At 35.8% G+C, this 17494-nt stretch overlaps 1 protein-coding gene across 1 annotated transcript; it reads right to left on the bottom strand.

The window, feature by feature from the left end:
* Nucleotides 1-5684: 5684 nt before the first annotated feature.
* Nucleotides 5685-6284, bottom strand: LOC124939301. The gene has a single exon (XM_047479786.1). The coding sequence runs from the start codon at nt 6282-6284 to the stop codon at nt 5685-5687; it is 600 nt and encodes a 199-aa protein (XP_047335742.1).
* Between the last annotated feature and the right edge of the window lie 11210 nt (nt 6285-17494).

Here is a 17494-nt window from a genome sequence, read left to right as displayed (position 1 = left end):
CATTTGGAGACTCTACCGACTTAGGGTAGCTATAAATAGACCCCTTAGTCATCCCCAATCCAAGGAATCAACTCCCCCTTCAAATTGAAGAAAATCAAAAACTCGCAATTAAAGTTTACAACTTTCGGATTTTTTGAATTTTCTGTTTGAAGCCTTAAAGTTGGATCTGAGCATCCCAAAAGATTCCCTAAGGATCAAGGAGTGTTCTTCAATCCTTGGTAAGGTTCCAATCACCCTCTAATTCATATTCACAGTTTGAATTTGAATTTTTTATATTTCAAATTACATAAGCTTATATGCTTGTTGTTTATGGTATTTTATGGTTGAATATTGATCATAAGATCATTTAGAAACTATATAAGATAGAACCGATCAATCGATCTAAAATTCATATTCACCCAAATTTGAATTTTAAAAATCCAAAAATCGGGTTTGTTGTTCTTGAGTTAATTATTTTGAATCACAGCTCAGAAAGCATCCCAACATGATGGTAATGATGTTAGACAACTATTTGCATCATGTTTGATTAAAACCAAAAATTTCAAAATAAATTGAAATTTTGATTTCTTGAATTGGTTCAAATAAGCAGCCAATGTTCTTGTTTTGGTACCAATCAAATATATGTAGTATAAGAAAGCTATTTGATAGCTCCTTACACTTCAAAACAATTTTAAACAAAAACCCGATTTTTTTATCACAAACTATTTTGAACAAATTGATCATCATCCAGGTCGATTGATGCCTTGAGGTGATGATCAACATGTTCTTAGATGCTTTGTGAAGCTACCCAAACCCTTGGATCAAAGAATCCAAGTTAAAAAAATGAATTTATAAAACTGAATCTTTGTGTTCTTGAGGATCAAGGCTTGCTAGCCTAGGACCGAGAGACCCGACGAGGATCCTTGGTCCGAACCGAAACCTAGGACCGAGAAATTCGAACCTAGGACTGAGACCTATGACTGATGTTCTTAATATTGGACTGATGTTCTTGAGTTAGGACCAAGAGATTTGACCGAGGATTATCATCCACAACCGAGAATTCCGACCCAGAACTGAGAGATCTAACTTTGGACCAAGCGTCTCAAACTTGGGACCGAGAGTTCCCAAACCCGAGACCGAGAGACTTAGCCGAAAGCTAGCCTAAGACTGAGAGGTTTATACACCTCGATCGATAAACTTAGCCCAAAGCTAACCCAGGACCAAAAGGTTTATACACTTAGACCGGTAATCTCAGCTAAGGACCGAGAGTCCTTAGCACCTAGATCGATGGACGTCAGCACCTAGACCAAATATCCTAAGCCTCGACCCAGACCCATTGTCTGTTGACCTCTACCGAAAATTCTTGACACGCAAACCAATATTAAATTTCTCGAACCTCGATATTTTCACGGAAACCGATGTAAAAGGTTTTTTTGGGGGGGGTTAACAATGTTATATTTTGGAATGTTTTATCCCAAATGAAAGAAGATTGTTATACCAATATTCATTTATGCTTGGAGTTGTTATAATTGCATTAAACTAAAGTAATTAAGATTTTAGGGTTGCATAGTGGAAACTATAAACATAATATTACGCACATATATAAACATGTGGAATTGGGCCTAAGGTTTTGAAGTCCAATTTGGCGTGCCTCAATGTTATGTACAAAAAGAGGAAGAAATATATGTGCGATTATTTGTTGAATTCAAAAAGACATGAAATCACTTAATGGTGAAGATGTCAATCAAATCTTATTATTATGAAAATGTCAACTAAATCACCATGAGATCATATTATGGTGGAGATGTCAAAGATATCACATGATCTTTACCTTAATTATGAATTCTGAAAGCCTATATATATATATTGTAAATGAGAAGAGTGTGAGAGACTAAAATCTAGAACAAATAGAGAGAGTTAGAGTTTGTAATCTATATTATAACTCTATTGAATCGATTATCCAAAAGTGGGACGTAAGACATTGTTGGTCCAAACCTAAGTAAAATTCTTGTGTCGTTATTTTTCGTTCTTTCTTACTCTTACACTATTGTTCTACATTCCATTACAATTACTATTATTCCGTTTTCAATCTTAGGGTGATAGTTTTTCACCAAAACTGGTATTAGTGTCAAGTTGGGCAAAGACAATCGCGGTTCAATTTTTTGGTGAGTTTTCATGATTCGGTCAATTATTTTTGAAGATTTGAGATGTGGTCAACTTTTAGGATTGATATCGAGAAGTTTGATGGGATGAAGGACTTTGGATTATGGAAGATAAAGATGATGACACACTTAGGCAACATGAGAGTTGCTAAAACACTCGAGGGGGAATTGCAATTACCGACCTCGATGGACATGGAGAAAAAGAAGGAGGTGTTGGAAAGGGCCTATAACACCTTGATTTTTAGTCTTAATGATAAGGTGCTGCAAGAGGTTGCTAGTGTCACGACAACAACATAGGTATGACTTTAGTTGGAGTCTTTATATACGATTAAGACACTGTTGTCTCAGATCTACACCAAGTAGAGATTCTTCAAGTTTAGAATGGCTGAGGGGATAGACTTGTAGATGCATCTTGACGATTATGTCAAGATTCTCCTTGATTTGGAAAACATCGGGGAGAAATACAAGGATGAGGATAAGGCACTGATGCTTTTGAATTTTTTACCGAAGTCGTATGAAACGTTCGTAGACATACTCGAGCATGGGAGGGAGGAGCTTATCCTTGATGATGTGATGAGTGCTTTGAGATCGAATGACCAAAGAAGAAGAATGAAGAGAGAAATGTAAGTGGAGATGGACTCTTGGTTTGAGGGAGAATCGAGAGGAGAGACAATAAAAGCAAGAAGAAGAGGCGTTCGAAGTCTTTTAGGAAGAAATCTACTAAGTCTTATAATTGTGACAAGGAGTGGCACTTTAAGCGAGATTGTCCAGATTTGAGTAACGACGGGAAGAAGAGCAGAGAAGTTGTGATTGTTCAAAAGATCGAGAATGTGTACGAAAGTGTGGATGTTCTCGTTTCTCCACTAACTAGTCCGACAAGCGTTGAATTATAAATTACGGGTGCTCGTTCCATATGACACCTAACGAGAGTTGGTTTGAGTAATATGAGAAGATTTCACTGGGAGAGCTTTTGTTAGGTAACAACAAGTCTTGAAGGATGATGGGGATCGGAACAGTGCGTTTAAAGACTCATGATGGAATCGAGAGGGTATTGACGGACGTATAAAACATTCCGTACCTTTGGAGGAATTTAATCTCTCTCAGCTCACTAAACCAACTGTTTTTGCATGGAAGGGTGTGAAGAACATATTGAGGGTCACAAAAAGTTCGCTAGTGGTAATGAGAGGCGTACGAGATAAGAGTTTTTACGTCTTTCAAGGCAGCACCTTAGTTGGTGATATGGCGGCAATGGCGGAGCCTCGAGATGTATCACCCACGAGTCTATGGAATAAGAGATTGGGGCACGTGAGAGGGGTTCGAAGGAGTTGAGTAAGAGAGACTATTTTGGTAAGGAGAAACTTGATGATTTAGAGTAATGCGAGAACTAAATATACGGTAAAGCTACGAGGGGTGAAGTTTTAGCGGTTGATTGAGGTGACTCTGAAGATGCTCATTTATGTTCACTCAAACTTGCGGGGGCCGACGAGGACTGCAACTCCAGGTGGAGGTCGATACTTTATCACCTTCATTGATTATTTTTCGTGCAAGATTTGGGTGTACGTCTTGAAGCGTGTAAAGAGTTTCACTACTTCATGTAAATTTTCATGAAGTAGTGAATTATTTTACACGGCTCTATCAAGTGATTTACATGAAAATTTACATGAAGGTGTCAATCGTTTTACATGAAGTAGTGATTCATTTTACATGACCCTATCAAACGATTTACATGAAAATCTTGAGACGCGATTCACAAAGCCCCGTCAAATCATTACATTATCTACTTTTTAACATCCTCTATCGTAAATAAAAACGGTTTAAGTTGGACATATGAATTAGTATGAATAAAAGTATTTTAAAACACTATATCACAATCTCAAAAATCTATTAACACTATATGAATACTAGTTTTATCTACCGATACTTCATAAATACAGTTATAAATGCGTTACCTTTCAGTTTTATCTTCAGATTTCTTCATCGATTCAGTAAACGCAACGATTTGCTTATGTGATTCCTATTTATCAAATGATAGATAAACGTAAAGCTTAAAAAAGTAAGAAATAAACCGTAAAGCTTGAAAATAACACTAAAATGAGAAATAAAACTGAAACGACTATGATTCAAACGTACTATTTCGCTTTACAAGAGCTTCAGTTGAGGTGCTTAGGTTGACGGAAGGAAGAGAGCTCGCGATTAAACAAAAGACAAGAAGAAGAAACTAATCTTACGAGAGATGCGATCGAGTGTAGAAAGAGATGCTATTGAGCGTAGAGATAGAGGATGCGAAATGAAATAAGAACAGTGCGAACGGGAAACCCTTTTTCATTGAATTGTTTTTATTATTTTTCCATGTCGTACCCACACAGGCAATGTATGTATTTCACTCATAAAGTGACACCTATACACAAAAGTAAAGAATCACTTCCCTCATTTGTTGATTTTTTTCTCTTTGTACATGTGACATTTTCTTAATGGATCAATACACTACCTGTATGGGTAGAATCGAACTATCTCATACAACGTAGACTCGTACATGTCACGTCAGATTCGCTGTCCGTTACCCTATCATAGCCTTTAATTAATGAATGATGTCGCTGAGTACTCCTTACACTAAAATGCAAGCATTTAATTATATATATATATATATATATATATATATATATATATAATTGAAGTAAGTATTTCCATAAAATATAAACATCACAAACATTATAGTTAATTTCATGTAGATCATATCATGGATGATCTGAAAAGTGGTATCGACCTTGGAAATATTTTTGGAAAAAATCTAACATCAAATTAAGTCATGATCGACATCAATTAACATGACTTAATCAATATAAATTATACAAGAAAAAAATGCAATGTGAAAACCATATCGCTCAAAACTCTAGCTAAATCTATGTTCTCAAATGACCTCTGCTCAAAATTGAATTTACTTAGCAAATGTATTACAAACATGTCCGGGCTTTACTCCATTTCCTCTTATTAGTTAACATCGTTTTATAAATATTTATTTCCTTAATTTCTTAAGCATTTGTTCGATGGTTCTTTCTTCTTCTTTTTTTCCTTTTTCACGCTCCATACGAGCTTAAAAATAAGTTTTTCTACAACGTTGAAAGATTAGTCATAGTCACTCCACCAAAATGGAAATCATGAAAGTTCTTTTGGAAATTGTTCTCCCGTTCACTCCATATTTTTCAAACAATTCTCTTACATAGAACGCGAATTAAAAGGCCACAATTAGAAAAGTATTCAATTCCGGTAAGTGATGTATTTAGCAAGATATTTGAAAAAAAATTATCCCCTCTTCTAACCTAGTGACAAACAGATGTGGATATCCCCGCCTTCCTAAGGTTTTGAGTTCGAACCCGTCAGACGACAAGTTCTGAACCTGGTTAACAATTAAGTGTGTTTGTGGGCTATATGCTTAACCCTTGAGGATTAGTCGCACTCCACAGAAGAATCGGAACCCAGCGTTCTCAAAAATTTGAAAGTCATTGCCAACAAATTGTTGAGTAATACATTGTGTTAAGTTCTCTCTTACAAGACCTCTAAGGCAGCCGCCATTGTAAGAACCTCGTACGAAAGTGAATTGCTATTGCACCCGCAATGTTCTTCACCACTCACCATCCTATTTCTTCTTCTCCTTTTCCTCCTCGACTCTACATCCCCGATCAAACAATTTATAGCTGGTAGCGTTACCATCAAACTTATTTCAACAGCCGGTGTCTTCACATCATGACCATGCTTAGCCCCACCCGATGATTTCATGACGAGCCATTTCTCTATCTTCATGATCTTCGGGGAATCCATCATAATATTGTCCCACGGGATCTCAGCCCTACCAAGGAGTTGCGACCCTCTAAGTTTCCCAATCACTGGTACCACGCTCCTCCACCGAAGCTCCACCACTATAAGCATCGTCTCATTCATTATAAAGTTGTTGTCATGACATTCGAGAGAGAAAAATTGGTCCCAAACAAGAGGACTAGAACCCAACAAGATTTCACGGGTGTCTATTCGAACTCGACGGTTATTTCCTGCGGGGAGAAAGCATCTCACAAATAATTGACCCTCGGACTTCATCTCGACGTTCTTTGCTCTAATAATTCTAAGATCACATTTTATAACACCTCCCATTGTGTTGATCTATGTTTAAATGGATGTATTGATCCAGTTATATATATAGTTGAGATGTGGTTATAATTTAATTATGAAGAATGGGTGGGGTTATTAAAGTAATGGAAATGGATAATTATTGGGACATGTCACTTGTGTATGAAAATATAATGGAGATCCTATAAGGTATTATTGGTATGTTATTATAATTAAACATGCAAGTGATGAATCTTTCTAGAGGATTTGGGTACAAAATCTTTATTAAATAAATCCTTTCAAATCTGTGAAAAGCCAAATCTGTTTATTTGGACAAACCGGCCTTTGAATTGGGTTCATATTTTAATATTATCAGAATTTGCGTATCTATGTTATCTATACTCTAATCGAATTAATTAATTAATTAATTGGCCTTTGAAGTGGTAATTTATTTATCCATTATGGATTGCATATATTTGTCTCAGATATGTACATACTATAATCTTCAAAGAATTTATGTGATAGTTGATTATTGTCCAAATCGGTTTGTCACTAATAAATTAATTGTGGATAATTATTGGGGTTATTTCTCGCTAAATGATGATAGATTTTAGTGGAATAAATAAAAGTGATTTGTTTAACTTTTTTTTTTTAAGTTGTATGATTAGTTAAATATATGGGTTGGGATACTAGGAGATGAACTATCATTTACTTTAATGGAAGAATAATAACAACACCGCACAATTACGAAAACAAAAAAAGTAAGTAAAAAACGCAAACACAAGTTTTATAGTGGTTCAACAAAAAATATCTACATCCACTTTCGAAGCACAAGAGTCTCTCAACTTTATTAGAGTCGAAGGCAAGGTCCCAAGAGACTCCGCCAAAACCGATGTACCATTAAAGAGGCCAAAAGACATATGTTTCACTTTCACAGCAAACCATTCGACGTGAGCAAAATTAGTTATTTCGGTAAAATATGGGATACTAATCAACTCATTATCTTCAATCCCAAACGACAAAATACTCGAATTTCTTGAACAAACCTCCATAGTAGAAACTCAAACTCCCATACAACTTGACGAAGATGATAATGCATATTATTCTAGCTAAACAACTTCTTCCACGTAAATTTTCCTGTTAACCATGACAATCAAAAACAGTAATTTAACCTTGGACTTAATAAGTTTAAAATCCGAATACGCGCCCAATCTCCATTTCTCTAATGTCTGTACATAAAAACCCCTAGAATATTTTGTTGGGGTTTGTAACAAAAAAACCAAGGATCTTCTTAGAAATCAAACATGTGATAAATCAGTTCTGAAGTCGTCTATAATGAACAACAGATTTACCAAAACTAAAATAGCACAACACAATAACAACACAATATACGTGGTTCGGTTAAAATCGACCTACGTCCACGAGAGGGATAAATTTCACTAAATCAAAGAAATATCAATAGTAAAAACTTACATACCCATCTCTCAAATGAAAGAAGTGATTACCCTAGGAATAATTGGGATACTCCACAATCAAAAGCTCCCACAACCTCTTTCTTTGGATCAACCAAAAAATAAAAAGGAACCAGAAAAAACCTTAGATTTACTCACTCTCTCTCAATCTTACAGTGTCTTAAGAGAAAAATACAAAAAATATATTTATACCCCTAACTTGTTTTTATAATAGAAAACCCTGACCCGTTTATAAACCTGAAAATTAAAACTCGACCGCAATGACAAGGAACACCTCAACAATTCTCCCCCTTCCGAGCCATGAGAGAATGTTGCTATAAACATTCATTATTGTGATGCCCCTGCCAGTACCATTCCGGCTTTGGCATACCATATCTCATGTTTGCCCCTTGATAATCCCTTTATCATCATATCTGACCCGTTCTAATCCGTAAGCACTTTTTCCAAGTATAACTCCTTCTCGAGTACTTCACGGATCCAATGGTACCTTATTTTGATGTGTTTTGAACGAGAGTGGAAACTTGGATTCTTTCTCACATGTATAGCATTTTGTGAGTCACTAAACGCCAAAAACCTGTCTTATGATATACCCATTTCTTTCAATAATTCCTTCATCCATCTCATTTTCTAACAACATTCAGTAATGACAATATATTCAAGTTTTGTAGTAAACAAAGAAACACATTTCTGTAGACGAGTCTACCATGATACAACTCCTTCTCTAAAGGTAAACAAATACCATAAAGTTGATCTCATTGTGTCGATATCACCACTCATATCTGAATCAGAAAACCCTTTAGTATGTGATTTTCTAGTACCATAACACAAAGATACTTGGAGGTCCCTCGAAGATATCTCATTAGCCATTTAACCGCTTCCCAATGTACCTTATTGGGATTTGAAAAGAAACGACTAACTACTCCAACCGCATGAGCTATATCCGGTCTTGTGCAGCCCATTTCATACATCTGCCTATTGATGAAGAATGGGAAACCTTGCAAATTTCTTGTCTTTCCTCTTTATTCCTGGGAGACATTGTCTTGTTTATTTTTAAATGTGTAACTAATGGACAAATAATTATCTTTGTCTTGTCCATATAAAATCTTTTTAGAATCTTCTCAATATCTCTCTCTTGAGACAACCATAACCTTTTCTTCACCTAATTACAAATGACATGCATTCCAAGAATTTGTCTTGCTTGACCCAAGTTTTTCATCTTAAAAGACTTGATCAAATCCTTTTTTAACTTGGCAATCTTGAGCTTGTCTCTCCCTACAATCAACATGTCATCAACATATATGAGAAGTATAATAAAATCATTAGAAGAAAAAACTTTTGCACAAAGATACAATGATCTGTAGACGTCTTCATGTATCCATGGATGGTGATAAACGACTCAAACTTAAGATATCAATGCCTTGGTGCTTGCTTTAAATCGTACAGACTTTTGATAAGTTTGTACACCTTGCTTTCCTCACATTTCTTATTGTAACCTTCAGGGTGCTCCATATAAAAATCTTATCCAAATCACCATGGATAAATGTAGTTTTGACATCAAGTTGTTCAACCTCCAGATCTATACAAGCAGCTAGACCTAACACCACCAGAATGGAAGTCATCTTCACTACTAGTGAGAAAATCTCATCATAATCAATTCTATGCCTTTGGCCAAAACCTTTTACAAACAACCTAGCCTTGTATCTTGGCTTGCTATTATCACCCTCTTGCTTGATCTTGTACACCCATTTATTTTGTAATACTTTTCTGTTTTTTGGTCTCTCAACTAGCTCATATGTGCCATTTTCAGTAATGACTTCATCTCTTCATCCATGGTAACTACCCATTTTTCCTTTGTGAGCATCTTAGAGAGCTTCTTTATAGCATACATGCTCCTCACAATCAATTAAAAGGACATACTTTGTAGTAGGGTACATAGAACTTGATCTGTTCTCCCTAGTAGACCTCATAAGTACATCTGTTTGTTGATTCTGTTGATTTCCATCTTCTTGTTGAACTTCAAAGTCAACCTTAAAATTATCACTAAAATCAACTTATGTATCATTTCCATGGCCTATAGCTTGACCCTAAGGGAATATCATCATGACTATACGAGTCTGAAGCTACATGTGGCATTGTCTTCTCAATATCACGAGACAACTCAAGACCAGGAAGATCATGTATGTACGCAAGTTTTCCATCATCTTCAAAATTCTAAATAGTCTGATATTCAAGGAATACCACATCTCTGCTTCTCAAAACCTTTTTGTCAACCGGGTCATAACATTTGTATCCCCACTTTTCATCACCATAACCCAAAAATATGTATTGATTAGTTTTACAACTAGCTTTGACCTTTCATCTTTTAGAACATGCACAAAGGTTTTGCAACCAAAAACATGTAAATAGTCATAACTGACATATTTACCTGACCAGATGCTTTTCGCACACTTATTATTCAATGGCTTGGAGGGAGAATGATTTATCGTATACACTGTAGTTCTCATGGGTTCAACCCATAAATTCTTAGCCAACCTAACATGGGAGAGAATAATCTTTATTCGTTCCAACATTGTTCTATTCATCCTTTATGCCACTTTATTTTGTTGTGGAGTCTTGAGCACAGTCTGTTCATGTCGAATACTATACTCTTTGCAATAATCATTAAATGAGCCTATTGTTATTTTTGGCACAATTAGAATCCCACATCGGAAGATGATGGGAGTGAAAAAAGTTTCTTAGTATATAAAAGAAACTATATTCACAATTAGAATAAATCCCACATAGGAAGATGATGGGAGTTGGGGAAGTTTCTTAGTGTATAAAAGAAACTCTCCCCTCTTTAGTTTATTGCAACCAATATTTGTATCTCTTCTTCTTATTAATTGATAGACTTAGTGCTTAGAGACGTAGACAACAATTTGGCTGAACTCTGTTATCAAAATTTGTTAGTGTGTTCTTTCGGTTGTTTTCTTCTTTTGTGTTTCTATTAGGTCTTTCCAACAAGTGGTATCATAGTCGAAGGTTCGTCCTTGGCATGACGGACGAGTCTTCAAAAGGGGCGTCAACTCCTTCGTCATCCTGGACGAGGACACCGATGTCGAATTTGAAGTTTGAGGTGGAAATATTTGATGGAACTAGGCATTTCGGCATGTGGCAAGGTGATGTTCTAGATTTTCTTTTTCAGTAGGGTCTAGATGTTGCTATTGAGGTCGGAAAGCTAGATGATATAGAAGAAAAAAAGTGGAGTATCATGAATCGGTTGGCGTGTGGAACAATTCGATTGTGTCTATCTAGAGAGCAGAAGTATGCTGTGAAGAACAAAACTTTTGCATAGAAACTATGGCAAGCATTGGAGGACAAATTTCTGAAGAAGAGTGGTCAAAATAAGCTCCTAATGAAAAATCGGTTGTTCCAGTTTGATTACCAATCATGTACTACTATGAATGAACATATTACTAAGTTTAATGAATTAGTAATAAATCTATTAAACCTTGATGTTAAGTTTGAGGATGAAGATCTTGCTTTGATGTTGCTATCGTCCTTTCTTGATGAATTTGAACACTTAGAAACAACGTTACTTCATGGGAAGGGAAATGTTTCTTTTGATTTTGTAAGTTCTGCTTTATATAGTCATGAATTGAGAAAGTAGGATAAAAGGAAAAGTAAAATAGGTACAACAGATGAAGCATTGATGGTTAGGGACCGTCAACAAAGCAAATCAAAAGGGAAAGGAGAAAGATCTGAAAGTAGAGTTGCCAAACATGAATGTGATTTCTGTCGTGAAAAAGGACATTGGAAGATTAACTGCCCAAAGTTGAAGAAGAAAGAGAAAGATCAAATGTTGCAGAAAACAAAGGTGATGCAGATTCAGAATACTCTTTATCGATGTCACACACAACATCACATCCCGACACGTAGATATTGGACTCAACTTGCACTTATCATACGACACTAGTTTGAAGGTGGTTCTTTGACTTTAAGGAACTAGATGGTGGAGTTGTTTACATGGGAGATGCTAATACATGTAAAATAAAAGGGATAGGTTCGATCAAGCTAAGAAATGATGACGGATCCACTAGAATTATCAAAGATGTTCAGTACATACCGAATATTAAAAAAAATCTCATTTCTTTAGGGGCTTTGGAGTCAAAAAGCTTACATGTGAAATTGGAAAATGGAGTTCTTAGGGTAATCTCTAGAGAGTTAGTGATGTTGAAAGCTATCAGGAAAAGTAATAATTTGTATTACTATCAAAGTAGTACAGTTAATGGGACAACAGTTGTATCAACTTTTGGGAGCAGTAACGAATTAGAGGCAACAAAGTTATGGCATATGCGATTGGGACATGCTGGTGAGAAATCTATGCAAACACTTGTCAAGCAAGGATTGCTGAAAATTACAAAAGTTTGTAAATTAGATTTTTATGAACATTGTATTATGGAAAAATAAAGGAGAATAAAATTTGGCACTACTATCCATAACACCAAGGATATTTTGGAATATGTGCACTCTAATGTCTGGGGACTTGCCAAAACCCCATCTCTTGGAGGTAGACATTATTTTGTTACTTTTATTGATAATTTTTCTAGAAGAGTATGGGTGTTTACTATGAAGAACAAAGATGAAGTGTTTGAGATTTTTCTTAAATGGAAAACTCAAGTTGAAGACGAGACAGGAAGAAAGACCAAAATTCTCCAGACAGATAACGGTGGAGAATACAAGAATGATCCATTCCAGAAGTTATGCCAAGAGTGTGGCATAATTCGACACTTCACAGTCAGAAAAACAGCACAACAGAATGGAGTATCGGAACGTATGAACATGACATTGGTGGAGAAAGTTCGATTTATGTTGTCTAATGCTGAGTTAGACAGAAAATTTTGGGCAGAAATTGTGTCATACACTCAACATTTGGTAAATCGCCTACCATCATCTACACTTGGTGACAAGACTCCATTAGAGGTATGGTCTGGAAAACCTGCAACTGATTATGAATTTTCGGCTCTACTACATATTATCATGTAGTTGAATCAATGTTGGATCCACGAGGAAAGAAGACTTTTATTATGGGATTTACTACGGGAGTTAAAGAATATCGTCTCTGGTGTTTGGATGCAAAGAAAACTATTATTAGTAGAGATGTTACTTTTGACGATTATTCAATGTTGAATAAGGTAACACTAGACAAAATTGATTGTACTCCGTGATAGGTGGAGTTTGAGCAGATAAAGATAAGCCCAACACTAAGTGACTCTCCAACGATAGAAGAAGAGTCAAATAAGGAAGAGGTTCTGACCCAAGAACCTTCACAACAACATGAATCAATTGCGGTGAACAGACCAAGACGAGTTATTCAAAAACTAGGTCGGTTTGTTGACATGGAGGCCTATGCACTTCTAGTCGTAGATGATGTTCCATCCACTTTTTCAGATGTCAGTCATTGTACTGAAAATGGAAAAAGGGATTGAGACATGCAAGTTGGTGCATCTACGAAAAGGGAAGAAGGTTATTGGTTGTAAATGGATCTTTGCTAAAACAAAAGAATTTTCTAAAAAGTTTGATGTTCGCTACAAAGAAAAATTGGTAACTAAAGACTACGCTCAGAAGGAAGAAGGTGATTATAATGAGGTACTTTCTCCTATTATTAAACACTCTTCCATTGGAATTTTGTTGGCCTTGGTAGCGCATATGAATTTGGAGTTAACTTAACTAGATATAAAGACCGCATACATACACAGTCATTTGAACGAGGAAATCTACATTTATCAACCATATGGATTCAAAGTTGCTGATAAATAAATTTGGGTTTGCAAGTTGAACAAATCATTGTACAGGCTAAAGCAATCGTCGAGACAATGGTACTAGCGAATTGACAAGTTTATGATAGAGCACAAGTACACAAGAAGCAGATTCAATTCATGTGTCTATTTGCGCAAATTGCAAGATGAGTCTTACATCTATCTACTCTTGTACGTTAATGATATGTTGATAGCATCAAAGAACCAATATGATGTTGACAAATTGAAGGCTCAATTGGGTAAAGAGTTCGAGATGAAAGACATGGGAAAATCTAAATCTAAACATTGTTTAGATTTGGTAAACATATTCCGCGTTTGAGTCGGCGTTGAAGAGCACCAATTAGAAGTGCTGAAGAAATTTTTTTAATATTGAAGATTAGTATTTGGATATTGTGCCAAGGTGGAGATTTGTTGTTTTTTTGCATAATTAGAATCCCAAATCGGAAGTTGATGAGAGTGAAAGAAGTTTCTTAGTATATAAAATAAACTATATTCACAATTATAATAAATCCCACATCGGAAGATGATGAGAGTTGGGGAAGTTTTTTAGTGTATAAAAGAAACTCTCCCATCTTTGGTTTATTGCACCCAATATTTGTATCTCTTCTTCTTATTAATTGATAGCCTTAGTGCTCGAAGACGTAGGTAACATTTTGGCCAAACTCCGTTATCAAATTTTGTTAGTGTGTTCTTTCAGTTGTTTTTTTCTTTTGTGTTTCTGTCAGAGTTTTTCCCAACACCTATGTACTCTCCCCCATTATCTGACCGCACCCTCATCAGTTTTATGTTTGTCTCTCTTTCAAACAGCTTGTGAAAGACCTCGAACCTTGCTGCAACCTCATCCTTGGACTTTATAGCATAAGTCCAAACCTTCCTAGATGCATTGTCGATAAAGGTTACAAAATAAGAAGCAACACTTATGGTTTTAATCTTCATAGGACCATAAACATCTGTATGGACCAGCTCAAGAACATTCTTTATAAGTTCCACATTTGACTTACTGAAGGAGACTCTGTGATACTTTTCCTTCAAGCAATGCTTACAACTTTTAAGATAAGAATCCTTGAGATTTGACAACTCATTCCTCTTGATCAAAACATTCAATCCCTTTTCACTAATGTGACCTAGTCTCTTGTGCCACAACTCATAGGATGACTCCATCACGACAGAATACGCTACATCATAGACAATTTTCAAATTTGTCTTATATAAGGAATAACATATCTTACCTCATGCAACAACCAAGGAACCCTTACTTAGCTTCCATGCTCCACCACTGAAAACATTACAGTAGCCTCCATCATCGAGCTTACATGCAGAAATAAAATTCATTCTCAAGTTAGGAACATGTATTACATCTCTCAAAGTCAAGAAACAACCCATGTTTGTCTCGATTTTAACATTGCCAATATCAACTATCTTGGACACAACACTGTTACCCATGCGAACCTCACCACGATCACCAACTTTGTAGGACTAGAAGTAACATTTGTATGGAGTAATATGGAATGAGACACTTGTGTCAACAATCCATACTGTTTCATTTGAAGACGTACTAAGACATGAGTCTTGACATATAAAAGCATATGTTAGTTCACCATCCGAAGTATAAGTAGATGTATCCACACTCTCTTCTTTCCAGCACTCGTTTCTTCAATGACCCATTTTTCCACAGTAATGACAACCACCATCTTTCTTTGGAGCTCTACACTTTATCCTACTCAAACCACTTATATTATCAGTCACCAACATATCAGACTTAGAAGGTTTATCCCTCTTTTGATTCTCCTTATCAAGTAAGGAACTTGTTACAAATGCCATGTTGAATTTATCATTTGGTGTTGAGTTGTTGAGAGTGACAATAAGTGTTTCCCAACTCGTAGGTAAATAGTCAATGACTAAAAGTGCTTGCACCTCATCATCAAAGTTTATCTTCATACTAATTAGCTAATCAAAATATTTTGAAATTCATTCAAGTGCTCACAATTGATTTATTATCAATGTACTTAAGGTTCACCAACCTTTGTACAAGTGCTGCTTTATTCCCTACTGATCTCCCGACGTAGAGAGCTTCAAGTTTTCTCTACACACCACACGTCATAGTCTCGTGCTCAACATGGCGTACACCATTTACATCAATCCATGAACGAATAAAGCTACACACCTTTCTATCAATCTTTTTCCAATCAGTCTCTTTTGCACTATGAGGTCTAACACCCCCATTTTCAATTTCTTCATTCAAATAATCTGAAACTAATAAATTAATAATCATTAGTTTCTATTACATATAGCTTGTACCATTCAGACTCACCATATCAGGTCTAGATTTCATCATTATTACCGTCTTAACAAATAACGAAAACCCCATCAAAGAAAACCAATTGATCTCCTCTTTGAATTTCATTGGATAACTAGTAGATCACTCTACTTCAATGTTAAAACACGCAACTAATCAATACTACTCTAATACCACTATTGGGTTTTGTATTAGAAAAACCACGGATCTTCTTAGAAATCAAACTTGTGACAAATCAATTCCGAAACTATCTATAAAAAACAACAGAATTACCAAAACAAAAATAGCATAACACAATATACGTGGTTCAGTCAAAATCGACCTACGTCCAAAGGAGAGATAAGTTTCACTAAATCAAAGATATGTCAATAGTATAAAATTATATACCAACTCTCAAAACCCTATGAATGATTGAGATACTACACAATCCAAAGCTCCCCCAACCTCTCTCTCTAGATTAGGAAAAGAATAAGAAGGAACAAAAAACTCTAGATCTGTTCACTCTTTTAACCTTACTATGTCTTAAGAGAAAATATCAAAAATATATTTATACCCCTAACTTGTTTTCATAATAGAAAACCCTAACCCATTTATAAACCCGGAAGTTAAAACCCGATCGCAATGGCAAAGAACACCTTAACATATTTCTCAACATAGTAAAACTCCACATATCACATGGTAAACCATATAAACAAACCCACATATCAGATATAGATGACAACCTAAGAAGATTTGGGATATCAAGCGTTATATTTACAAGTTGAATCTCATCTAAAGATAGTTCCACAATTGGCGAAACTAACTACACATCAAAAAATATTCTTGGTGGTTTCACATAAGGGACCTTAGATGAAGGCACCAAAATTGCTGCACAGTTCATAAGTTTATTTATTTCCTTATCCAACAAAGACAACAACAAAAAATAATCTATAGGTAAAATTAATAGTTATATTCTTATGCCATATAGCCTCTACATACTTACCACAATTATTAAATCCGGACCAAAATTCATTATTTTCGGACATTTCTACGGTCCAGAACCCAAACGTCTATTGATGTATTCATTCACACTATCGCCTTTCAAAGCAACTGTAAATCACGAGCATTGGCCATAAACTCTCTACAAACTCCGGGGCCATATTCAACCACGTCGACAAGATTTAGATCTAATAGCCTAATGAACAACTCAATAGTTTTAGGCCCACACACAATTGACTCTCTCAGCGCTTTCCATACCACTTTCCTTAGTTTACCTACAATACTCGCAAATAACAACCCCTTACTGTTCATCTCACGCATTCCGTTGGAGACGACGACGTGGGGTCTCCTAAGTCGAGAATGAGATTTATCTCCTCAACGACCTAAATGACATTGTAATGATGAGAAATAGACCTACCCACAGCCCTCCCTCCATCACTAACATTTTTTTCCGAACCATTATGCACAACATCCCCGGACCTGGTCGCTAGAGACGACCTTAAAGGAAGTTGAGAATGTCTGTTGGAAACAAACGACCGACACGACCAGTTGGTTCCCCTCTACTCTTGCTTGAGGAATTGCATAACTCTTTTTTCCATCTACATATCTCTAGTTTCCCTATACTCTTTCTAGAGGAGTTGCATAACTATCTTTCCATCTACATATCTCCAGGCCTGGTTGGTAGTATGTTATTTCATAAACCAAGAAATA

Source organism: Impatiens glandulifera, chromosome 5 (assembly GCF_907164915.1).
Source record: "Impatiens glandulifera chromosome 5, dImpGla2.1, whole genome shotgun sequence".
In the NCBI taxonomy this organism is placed as follows: domain Eukaryota; kingdom Viridiplantae; phylum Streptophyta; class Magnoliopsida; order Ericales; family Balsaminaceae; genus Impatiens; species Impatiens glandulifera.
This window is presented reverse-complemented; position numbering and strand designations above follow the sequence as displayed.

Excerpts from the sequence above, each read along its gene's own strand:
- LOC124939301 (XM_047479786.1), bottom strand. The coding sequence starts at position 6,284 with ATGGGAGGTGTTATAAAATGTGATCTTAGAATTATTAGAGCAAAGAAC.